We start from the raw sequence: 13,044 nt of genomic DNA on the forward strand, positions 1-13,044 counted from the left end.
GGCCCCTAGCTGCCCTTCAGGTCACGCATGCGGTTTCCAGCCAAACAAAAGACAGGCATATGAGTTGAACATTTACCTCAGGTAGATACACTCCTTGGAGAAAACAATCATGGGAGAAAGAAGGGCTGCTTATGCTCAGGGAGATAGCTCAGGGGGCAGGAGTGCATGGAAGGATGGACACTGGAAAGAGGTAACTATGGGAAGGAAGTGGGAGGGGAGCTGTTCCATTGTGGTAAACTGTGTTAAATGTCATGAGACAGTGTATGTGGACTGCTGTATGGAAAGTGAATTTACTCCGTAAATCTTCACCCAAATCACTATTAAAAAAAAAAAAAAAAGAGATCTTTTGCAGCAGATTTACCTAGTGCAGTACATCATGTAATTTTTTGACTGCTGCTTCCATTGGTGTTGATTGTGGAACCAAGTAATATGAAGTCTTTGACAACTTTAGTCTTTTCTCTGTTTATTGTGATGCTACTTAGTACTTGCCAAAATTCCACTCAGGTTAATATATACTGTATTAATCCATAAATTCATTGGTTAATTCATTAGAAAAGCTTAAATTGAACCACTTCTATGTGTACTGGGACCCCAAAGATTTAAAAAAAAAAAAAAAAGCAAATATATGTGTGACTTTTAATCCTTTACTTAGAAGGAAAGTATATATACAAAGAACTGTGGGAAACCAGAATGGAAAAATCTAGTTTCTATTGAGGGATAAGGAAAAATGTCTCTGAGTCAAATGTCATTTGGGGGTGGCCTGAGGAATGGTTAGAGGTTAATTAGTCAGCAAATATGGGGATGAACATTTCAGAGCAAAGAAATGTTTTGTACCAACCTACAAAGGGATGAATGGTCATAGTGGTTTTGTGAGTCTGTGAGGCTAAGTAGGTTGGATTACTATAAACAGGTAGAGGCTGGCTAGAACAAATCATGTAGATCTTGGAACCACTAAAAACTTTAAATTTTATCTCAAGATAAGTGGACAGCCACTGGCAGGTTTTGATTTTGGGAAGAATGTGATGTGGTTTGCAAGTTAAGAAATGACTGTGACCCCACAAAAAATATGACCTAAAGTGAAGAAAAAAGTACACAGCTTAGTTAGAAGACTAATCCAGTACCCAGACAAGTTTGTGTTAGAACCATGACAATGAATGTGCTACTGTGTGAATAAGTATATATAATACAGAAACATGTTGGTATAACATTTAATCCAGCCTTGCAAGATCAGGCAAAGCTCCATAGGCGTACATCTGTCCTAAGACCTGATGAAATAGGATTGATACATGCAAGGTAGTTAGGAGGGAAGAGAATTCCAGGCAGGAACACCTCAAAGACTGACACCTAAAGCCACCTTTCAAAATTGGATCAGATTATATGTAAACTTATATCAATTACAGATACACATACTAATATATTATTTCATTTAATAAAACTCACCACTGTCATGTCATAGCGACTCATAGCGACTCCTCCTTGGGTTTCTGAGGCAGTACCACTACAGAAATAGATTGCCCAACCTTCCTTCTGAAGAGTGACTGGTGGGTTTGAACTGCCAGCCTTCTGGTTAGCAGTCAAATGCCTTAAGCACCAAGCCACCAGTGCTCCCATTGCATTTAATTAATCTTAAATTTTTCAAACAATTGCACTCCAAATCTTACTATTCAACAGTTGCATGTTCAGAAGCAAACACATTAAGCTAATGTGGAATGCCTTACTATCTGAGCTAACTGTATATTTGGTTTGTTGTTAGGTGCCTTCAAATTGGTCCAAATCACTGTGACACTATATATACGAAAGAACGAAACAGTGCCCAGTCTTATGCCATCCTCAACATCATCACCACTATGTTTGAGAGATCATTATTAAAGCCACAAAGTTAATCTGTCTCTTTGAGGATCTTCCTGTGTTTCTCTGACCCTTTTCTTTATCAAGCATGCTGTCATTCTCCAGGAATTGATCCTTCCTGATAACATCCAAAAATGTGAAATGAAATCTCTCCATCTTTGTTTCTAAGGACCATTCTGGCTGTACTTCTAATGTGACAGATATGTTCCTTCCAGCAATCCAAAGTATGTTCAGTATACCTCACCAACACCATAGTTCAAATGTATCAACTCTTATGAGGTATTCCTTATTTACTGTCCAGCTTTTATGTACATGTGTGACTGAAAATACCATGGCTTGGGCCAGGTGCATCTTTATCTTCAAAGTGACATCTTTTTAACACTTTAAGGAGGTGTTTTGCAGCATACTTACCAATACATTATGCCATTTGATTTCTTTACTGCTCTTTCTAAGAGCATACGTTGTGAGTCCAATAAAATGAAATCCTTGACAGCTTCAATCTTTTTTGCCATTTATCATAATATTGCTTATTCGTCCCATTGTGAGGATTTTTGTTTTCTTTTTATTGAGACGTAGTCCATACTGAAGGCTGTAGTCTTCAATTTTCATCACTAAGTGCTTAAAGTCCTCTTCCTTTTCAGCAAGCAATATTATGTCATCTCAGTATAAGCCCAACCACACCCATTGCCATCCATTCAATTCCAATTCATAGTGACCCTTTAGGACAGAGGAGAACTACCCCATAGGGTTTCTAAGGCTGTAAATCATTAAGGAAGCAGGCTGCTTCATCTTTAGTGGAGTGGCTGGTGGGTTTGAACAACGGACCTTTTGATTAGCAGCTGAAGGCTTTAACCACCAGAGTGCTTTAACTGCAAAAATGCTTTAACCACCAGAATGCTTTAAGCACTGACTGTTTTACCCCACCAGAGCTCTTCATCTTCATACAGCATATTACTAATAACTCTTCATCGAATCATAATGCCATTAGCTTCTTCATATAGCCCAGCTTGTCAGGTAATTTGCTCAGCATAGAGATTGAATAAGTATAGTGAAAGTATACAACCCTGACACATGCATTTCCTGATTTTAAATCACACAGTATACCCTTGATCTATTTGAATGACTGCCTCTTGGTTTATGTACAAGTTCTGCATGAGCACAATTAAGTGTTCTTGAATTTCCGTTCTTTGCAATATTTTATAATTTGTTATGATTAACAAAGTCAAGTTCCGTTGCATAGTCAGAAACACAGGTGAACATCTTTCTGGTATTCTCTGCTTTCAGTCAGGATCCATCTGACATCAGCAGTGATAACCCGTTTTACATGTCTTCTTCTGAATCTGGCCTGAATTTCTTGCAGTTCCATATCTATGTACTGCTGCAAACATTTTTTAATTATTTTAATTATTTTCAACAAAATTGTACTTGTGTGTGATATTAATGGTACTGTTTCATAATTTGTGTATTCAGTTGTATCACCTTTTGTTTGAATGGGCACAAATATGGATCGTTTCCAGTCATTTGCCCAGTTATCTGACTTCCAAATTTCTTCACATAGATGAATGAGCACTTCAGTGCTGCAACCTTTGTTGAAGTATCTTTGGCATACCATCATTTCCTGGAGCCTTATTTTTGGCCAATGCCTTCAGTGCAGCTTGGACTTCTGTCTTCAATACCAGCAGTTCATGATCATATGCTACCTCCTGAAATGTTTGAACATGAACAGTTCTTTTATGTACAATTACTCTGTTTATTCCTTCCATCTTCTTTTGGTGCTTCCTGCACTCATTATTTTTCCTTATTTCTTTCTGCTTGGGAAATGTTAAGCATGGTCTTCCCATTTGGTTTTCTAACATATCTTGCAGTGTTTTGTTTTTGTTGTTTTGTTTTGTTTTTCAATTTCAAAAATGTATTATAAAACATTTCTAACAGAAACAAAGACTAGTATAATAACCCCCCTGTACCTATAATTTACATTCAGAAACTATCAACTAATGGCTAATATCTAATTTTGCCAGCACCATTTGTTAAAGAGGCTCTCTCTCCCCCATTTAATGGCTTTTGGCCCTTTGTTAAAGATCAGCTGTCCATAGGTAGGTGGATCTACTTCCGGACTCTCAATTCTGTTCACTAGTCTATATGTTTGTCATTGGACCAATACCAGGCTATTTTGACTACTGTAGCTGTATAATCATTTTGAAATTGGAGAGTGTGAGACCTCTTACTTTTTCTTCTTCAGTAATTTTTTGCTTATCCATGCTCTCTTTCCTGTCCATATAAAATTGGTGATTGTTTTTTAATGACCTTAAAGAATGTTGATGGAATTTGTTTTGGTATTGCATTCAATCTATAGATTACTTTGGGTAGTACTGATATTTTCACAATGTTCAGTCTATCCATGAGCATGGGATATTCTTCTATTTATGTGGGTCTCATAGTTTCTTGCTATTCATAAGGTTTTCCTTATGATGCTTTTGAGTTGTGGTGCTGGCGAAGAATGCTGAAAGTACCACGGACTGCTAAAAGAACTAACAGATCTGTCCTGGAGGAAGTGCAGTCAGAATGCTCCTTGGAAGCAAGAATGGCCAGACTTTGTCTCACCTATTTTGGTCATGTTGTAAGAAGGGACCATTCCCTGGAGAAGGATGTCATGCTTGGTAGGGTGGAGGGTCAAAGAAAGAGGGGGAGGCCTTCAAAGAGATGGATTGACACAGTGGCTGCAATGATGGGCTCAAGTATAGCAGGGATTGTGGGGCTGGCACGGGATCGGGCAGTGTTTCGTTCTGCTGTGCATGGGGTCGCTATGAGTTGGAAATGACTCAACGGCACTTAACAACAACAACAACAGTTTCTTATAGTAGTGTTTTGTATTTTTCCTTGTATTGATATTTTTTGTCCATTGTAAAATTTATTTCTACGTATTTTATCTTTTTAGTAGCTATTGTAAATGGTATTATTTTCTTTATTTCCTTTTCAGAGATCTCTTTGTTGCTATAGAGGAATCCAATTGATTTTTGTATGTTGGTCTTGTATCCCGCCACTTTGCTGAACCTTTCAGTTAGTTCCACTAGTTTTCTTACTGAGTTTTGTGGGTTTTCTATATATTGGGTCATGTTGTCCACAAATAGAGATAGTTTCATTTCTTCTTTGCCAATTTGGATGTCTTTTATTTCTCTTTTGTGCCTTATTGCCCTGGCTAGGAATTCCAATACATTATTGAGTAGAAATGGTGATTGAGGGCATCCTTGACTGGTTCACATTCATAAAAGAATTGCTTTGACTCTCTCTGCATTGAGAATAATGTTCACTGTTTGTTCTGTATATAGGCCCTTTATTATGTTGAGGAATTTCTCTTCTATTCCTATTTTTCTCAGAGTTTTTATCAGGACTGGGTGCTGGATTTTATCACATGACTTTTCTGCATTGATTTATATGATCATGTGGTTCTTTTCCTTTGTTTCATTTATGTGATGGATTACACTGATTGATTTTCTAATATTGAACCATCCTTACATACCTGGTATGAATCACACTTGGTCATGGCATATTATTATTATTATTATTATTGATATGTTATTGGATTCTACTGGTGAGGATTTTATTGAAGATTTTACATCTATGTTGTGAGAGATATTGGTCTGTAGTTTTCCTTTCTAGTGGTGTCTTTGTGTGGTTTTGGTATCAGAGTTATGCTTGCTTCAAAAACTTACTTTGGAATATGCCATCTTTTTCTATGTTCTGGAACAGCTTAAGTAGTTCTGGTGTCTGCTCTTTCCTGAACATTTGACAGAGTTCTCCAGTGAAGCCATCTGGGCCAGGACTGTTTTTGTGTGAAGGTTTTTTTTTTTTTTTTTTTTTTAATGACCTGCTCAATTCCTTACTTTGTTATGGTTCTGTTCAAATTTTCTACCTCTGTCCATGCTACCGTGCTAGCTTAGGTTGGTCTTATGTTTCTTGGAATTAGTCCATTTCTTCTAGGTTCTCAAATTTGTGGGGATACAGTACTCTATAGTATTATGTTATTTTCATTTTTATTTCAGTTGGTTCTATTGTGATATTGCCCATTTGAATTGTTATTCATGTTATTTGTATCTTCCCCCTCTTTTCCTTAGCTAAATTTGCCAGTGGTTTGTCAATTTTGTTAATCTTTTTGAAGAACCACTCTCTAGCCATGTTGATTTTCTCTATTGTTTTTCTGTTTCATTTATTTCTGCTCTGATCTTTATTATTTCCTTTCTTCTGGAGACAGAAGCCTTCATTTGTTGAGTTAAATTTTTCTGATTGTTGCTCTAAATTGTTGATTTTGGTTCTTCCTTCTTTTTTGATGTGTGCATTAATTGCTATAAATTGACCTCTGAATACTGCTTTTGCTATGTCCCTGAAGTTTTGTTATGATGTATTTTCATTCTCATTTATTTCCAGGATTTTTTTTTTTTTAATTTTACACTTTATTTTATGTGATACCCAGTCGTTCCTTGAGCAGAGTGTTATTCAGCTTCCATATGCTTGATTTTTACCCCTAGTCTTCCTATTGTTGGTTTCTAATTTTATAGCTTTGTGATCTGAAAAGAGCCTTTGGAGAGTTTTGATAGTTTTAAGTTTATTGTTCTTTTTGACAGTGAATGCAAAAACATTCCTCTTCAATTTTTCATTCCCAGCATAGTTTACCATATGATTGTCCAACTCAAGATGGCCAAAAGCAGTACATTTCAAATTGTTAATACCTAGTATATCTATCTTCAAGTGTTCCTTTTCATTTTTAACAATATCCAATTTTCTTAGTTCCATACTTTGTATAGTCCACATTCTGATTATTAATAGTTGTTTGCAACTTTTTATTTTGTGTTATGCCACATCAGCAAATGAAGTTTCCCAAAGCTGTCCTCCATCAACGCCATTAAGTTGGAGTTACTCTGAAGTACAACACTGTCAGTGATAGGGTTATATCTACACATGTAATAGGAAGACCAGTTAATACAAGTTTATTACAAATGGATTCACCAACCACTAATGCCAAAGATAGAGAGGTGGCAGCTCTTGCCCAGCCATATTTTCAACATGAGGGTGTCATTTTCTGGCACTATATCATATAGTGCTCCACTGCTATTCATAAGATTTTCACTGTACAGTTGCTAAAAGGACAAGGAGGCCACATGTTCTGACCTCCTCTAATGCCACAAGAGGAAGACAGAATCACCATCAACAGCCCAAGGCCTATTACTGCAAGGCCAGACATGCTGCCTCCATCCAGCCCTTTCACCAACCATTCCTTCCAAAGCACCCACCACCTCTCTCCTGGGTTCAATAATTCACTGCAGTGGCCATACGGAACTCAAAGACTGTGGGGTTTCTTAGGGAAGCACCACAGGCTACAATTCAAGTTCAGGAAAAATGCTCAGTCTCTCTCCCAGCACACAGTTTCTCTCCCAACAGTGAGTATCCCTCAGTGTCTCACTCAGCAATGCATGTCTCTTGCATCTCTTTCCCAGCAGTGTGTGTCTCTTTCAGGAGGGCGTGTCTCTTTCCACAGCATGTCTTCCTCAACCAACAGTCAGAGTTCTGCCTCTAGGAGGCCTCCTTTTGAGCCTGGCAGAGTGGCCAAACTAGCCAATCATAGCATCAGAACTCTAAGCACCTGAGAGAGAGTGGGAACCTCCCAGAACATTGTTTTGTGCCACTCCCAACAGAAATACTCCAGGTGGGCAACTTTAGCAATCAGGAGCTCCTCAGTTGCTCATAGCAAATCCCACCTTGGAGTTTACAAAGACTTATGGGTAGAAAAGCCACACTAAGTCGTTTACTACACTGCAACAGTATTTTTAGAATTAGATGATTGTCAGGTACTTCTTCCTAATTTGTTTTAGTCTGAAACTTGCTAAAATTTTTCAGCATAGGTGACCCTGTTGGTATTTGAAATACCAGTGGCATAGCTTCCAGCATCACAGCAATGTGCAAGTCATTATCATTCAACAAACTGACAGAAAAGTGGTTAGAAAAAATAATAAATTATATATATATATATAAGGAGTGGTCGCTGTGAGTCGGGTAAGACTCAACGGCACATAACAACAACAATATATGAATAAAACTTTTTACATATGTGTATATTATATACATAAAACTATATGTATATAATATACACACATATATACATATACATGTATATGTATATATGTGTGTTTATATGTATGTATACATGTATGTATGTATGTATATGTAGCTAGCTAGTTATCTATATACAGATATCTCTATAGATATCAGAAGACAGGCCTGGTGATCTGTTTATAAAAGGTCAAAGCCTTGAAAACTATGCAGTAAATATCTACTCTGCACTTACAAAGTCACCATAAGTCAGATCTGACTTACAGTCAACTGTTTTGATTTTATAGATATAGATATGCATATACATATTGTTATATCTATATATCCCTGGTAGTGCAATGGATAAATGCTCTAGTGAGAGCTGAAAGGTCAAGGTTTGAACCTACCAGATATTCCATAGAAGAAAAAGCCTAGTGATCTGCTCCAAGAAAAATTATAGCCTAGGACATCTTATGGGAGCTCTGGTGGTATAGTACCTAAGCATTTGACTGCTAATCAGAAGGATGGTGGTTCAAAGCCACTTTTCGGAAGGAAGTATGGACAATCTACTTCTATAGAGATACTGCCTTGGAAACCCAAGGAGAGGTCACTATGAGTCGTACCCAACTCAACGGCAGTGAGTTTGGTTTTCTTTTTTGGAGAAATCCTATAGAGATCACTATGAGTTAGAATTGATTGACAGTACGTAACAAATACACATACACATACACATACACCCTTATGTATATGACATAGTTTTGAAATTACTCTATGGTTAAAAGTTTAATATACAACTAAAGTAAACTGAACTCTTTTTAACATGGCTGTCAAACTTTCACACCAAGGCTCCTGGTTCCTTTACCATCCCATCTCCAGCTTCCTCTTGTGATTCACTCTATTCACTTCTGACCATCCCCTGGCTTTCAGCTTCATTTTTCATCTCCTACAGGACAAAAGTTAAATACTTTCTGTGTAACTCTTTTATGATTTCAAAGGTGAAATCACCTTTGTGGAATTAAGTGTCCTGCATCTGAGTTTCTTGAGAAAATTATTCATGCCTCTCTTATATTGATAGTCTAGCACTTTGGATGGGGATTTTATCATTTATAATATTTATATACCATATAGTATATACTTTTATTATAATGTGCTCTGTAGCATTGTGGGTAGGGCATTTGGATACTAGCCAGAATGTCAACAGTTCAAACCTACCAGCTGGCTCTGTGGGAGGAAGATGAGGCAATCTACTTACATAAAGATTTGCAGGCTTGGAAACCCAATGATAGTAGCTATGAGTCAAAATTGAGTTGATGACTGCTTTTTTTTTTCTTTTTTAATCTTTTATTAAAAGATGTATAATTTTACTTATCCATTTCATCCGATAAACATTGAATTCCTTCAAGGTCAGTTTTGTAATACTTCGTAGCACTCAACCTAGAGCCTGATGTCTAGAGGCTTACTAAAGGTGATTCAAAAAAGAACCCTATTGGTGCACTGGGTAGGCACTCATCTGCTAACTGAAAGGCTTAAAGTTCAAGCCCACCATCTAATCTATGGTATGGATATGTGTTAGTCTGCTTCCATAAAGATTTATATCCTTGGAAACCCTACTGTCCTATGGGATCTCTGTTAGTTTGAATGGACTTGAAGGCAATAGGTTTTGGTTTGCCTTATTGTTTAGGATAGAATGAAATAAAATACAGATAAGGAGGGAAGGAAAGAGGGAGGAGAGAGAAGCAAATAGAGACAAAAAAAGACAGAGAAAGAAATTGAAAGTATTAAGACAGCCACTAAATGGGGTCATGCAAGCATTTTTGAGGAAGGTCTTAGTAAAATAAGAATTTTGTTGGAATTAGCATAAAATGAGTAGTATCACATACAGCAGTATAAGCAAATAATGGTTGTACTTTATTTTCAACAGTATTTTATACTTACTAATAACTAGAAATCATATTTACAACTTTGTATAGGTTTTTAAACAGCCTTGCAGTGTTCCAAGTGTATTTGTCTTCCATTTTTTAATAAAAGACTCAATAAATTAATGTAAACCTATATGAAGGCAAATATGAATGAAATTTGTTTACAGTTTGTGCAAATTTGTTCAGTCTCTTTGAGAGGAATTATCTCTCTGCATCTAAGGAAATAGAAAGGTTAGGTAGAAATAATGAAGGAGAGATTATAGTAATACTTTACACTGCAATATTTTTCCTTTTCCTCCCTTTTATATTTCAGGTACAATAACTTTAATTAAAGCAATCTGTGTAAATTTGTTCAGGAGAGAAAGCGGAAAATGTTAAGTGACTTTTGGGATTCCTATTTTATTGTCTTTGTGGACTTAATGAAAAAATGTACTTCAGACTTTCCACATAATGTAATGAAACACTTTATTAATAGGATGTAACATTTGTATTATATATTAAAAAAGTCTTCTGTGACTGGAAAGTAACTCTCTTAATGTGCTTAAAATTAGTAGCAATCTATTTAACTTTATTGGGTGGCTGTCTATTGGCATTTATCTCATAAATATACACACATACACACACTACTTTAATATTTCAGTTGGTGCAAATACTATGTTGAAACAACTGCCTTAACGAAGTATGTTGTCATTTAAAATCTCTTAACACTTGCCACTCTTGCAACCCTGCAGCTGACCAAACAGGAATATTGTTCATAGGAGATGCAGTTATGCAGGTCAGTATTTCAATTATTAATATTTATTGTTTGTGTTTTATTTTTAAACTTACATTAATCAATTATTACCCTCAAAATTCTTAATTTGTCATCTATTCAGGTTAATGGCATTAATGTAGAAAATGCAACTCATGAAGAAGTGGTAAGTATGTTATATTTTATAGTTTTGTTCTGTTCCAAATATTCTTTCATAAAAATTATTTTCTTTTCTAAATTTATTTGTCACTGAGGACATTCATATATACCAATTTAGAATTGGAAGGAACAGTTTATATGGTTTAGTAAATCATTTTAAAAAATTACCTTTATGAAATGCCTATTGTGTGTCATGTACTGTGCTTGGTACTTTACAAACATTGTGGAAATGGATCTTCACAAATACTGTATAAGGTAAATTTTATTATGCTTATTTTAAATATGAGGCAATTGAAATTCAGGAAGTATTCAAGTCCATTTAGATTATCTAGATGATTGATGGCAGTGGTAAAAATAGAATGTCAGAAGTTTCTATAGTCTCTTCAATACTACCTAGAATTTCAATGACATGATAGCATTAATAACTGTGGTATACACTGGCTTAAACTAAGAAGTTTTGTGTATGAGACATATAACTTGGAGGATGTGATATGGTATACACATCTGATTATTATATAAGATGATAATATGTCAAAATTTGATTCAAAAGGCATTCACCCCATCATCCCTTTCATGAATATGCACTTTTTTCAAGTGCTATGTCATGTTCAGGCTCTAGTGACAAAAATACAGATATCAATAAAACCTCCAGCCTTGGTTAATTAATTGTGATAATTGAAATAGAGAAACCCTACAATATCAGAGTTGGGTGTCATATAAACACAGCAGTAAAAGATAGTGGAAACACAAAGAGTAACCAGCTTTGCCTATAGACTGGGACAGAGGGACAAAGCTGGAAATGATTGTTAAGCTGGATCTTGGAGAATGAGGTATAGAAAGAAATGGAAGTCCAGGCAAAGAAATAGTACGTGTTGAGACATGAATATGGAGAATGGTGTGGAATACCAGGGAAATGAGGTGGGGTAGTACAGGTATAATACTGGAGAGGTAGGCATGGAACAAAAATGCACTTTCTTTTAGAGATCTTAACAAAGTGTTTTAGTCTGTGTTGCAGCAAAATTAAAGCACACTTTTCATTTGTTAACATCTTCTATGAAGATTGATTTGTATTCATGCTTGTACACATTCATTAATTACTGTTTTTTTCAATAAACTTGTTTTGAGTTCCACATAAAGGATGACAATCAGAAGTGCCAAAATATCATCATATATTAATAACATTAAATTTTCATTAAGCTAGTACATCATATATGTAGAAGTTTGTTATTAAATGAAGGTTACTTCATATGTGGTATTACTTTATTCATTTGTATCTTCATTAAAGATATGCATAGTGATCTTTTAATATGTGCCAAACATAGGAAAAAGATTTACAAATGGAATAAACGTATTCCTTTGTCCACAAGCAACTTCCAGTTTTAGATTTATCTTCCAATACATAAAGTGTTCTCATGTGTCCACTTTCTGAACTTTGCAATATTTATGTTTGTTTTCTAATTTATGCAGTAATTTGCTTTCTTAAGGTGCAAAACCATGTAATAATTGAAAGGGAATCACTGCACACTTTAATAACTTCCAAAGTAAAGTAAACTCATTGAAAAAACAGTTTGTTTTTTCAATAAATGATGTGTCAATCTTGAAGGTGGAACTATTCCAATATTTGCTTAATGCAAATATTCTTTTTGAACCAAATCATCAAATTACATGTCCACAGTATTATGTGACTGTACAAATAAATGATTGGAGAACTGTTCATGAGACATGTAATCTCAATTTTTCAGACTCATAAAGTTCACAAAAAAAGTTATTTTGTAAAAATAAAAGATGTGGCTTTACCCCTTTATTTTTCACAACAAATTCTAACTTCACTTAGCTTTAAAGGAAAATGTCAGCTCTGTTCAATATAAAGCATACTTTTTAATATAAAAATTAATTTCAACACTAACATCCACCAAATGAGTCTTAGACAACTACATATTGTACACTGATTTCAGATTTTATTGTCAGGGCAATAAAAGTATCTGGTTATGTTCCCCTTTTTCAATAAATCAGTTTACTTTTGTCCATATTGATATATAATAGTACATGAGCTATGGAAGCTAGTAAATTATCCTTAAGTGTTCTGGGCAGATTCTGATATATGTCACCATTGAGAGAAAAAGGGAAATTTCATCACTCAGTTTGACATAAACGCAGGGAAACTTAAGATGCATAATCAGGAAGTGACTGAGGAAGGTGCTGGTATCCCATTAGATGATCACTGCACTGGGTTGGTGAAGTGTGGAGCCAATCTGGCTTCTCACAGTGAAACAAACAAAAAAAAAA

The 13,044-nt window shown here is 35.5% G+C and overlaps 1 protein-coding gene across 1 annotated transcript in view; it reads left to right on the top strand.

Moving 5' to 3' along the window:
* Positions 1-13,044, top strand: part of SNTG2 (syntrophin gamma 2) — a 698,933-nt gene that overhangs the window by 147,931 nt on the left and 537,958 nt on the right. The window contains exons 5-6 of the mRNA XM_007948127.1: positions 10,580-10,623; positions 10,724-10,765. Of these exons, the coding sequence (XP_007946318.1) occupies positions 10,580-10,623; positions 10,724-10,765 (86 nt within the window). The remainder of the gene's footprint in view (positions 1-10,579; positions 10,624-10,723; positions 10,766-13,044) is intronic.

Source organism: Orycteropus afer, unplaced genomic scaffold (genome assembly GCF_000298275.1).
Source record: "Orycteropus afer afer isolate SDZICR_OR568_19922 unplaced genomic scaffold, OryAfe1.0 scaffold00204, whole genome shotgun sequence".
NCBI lineage: Eukaryota > Metazoa > Chordata > Mammalia > Tubulidentata > Orycteropodidae > Orycteropus > Orycteropus afer.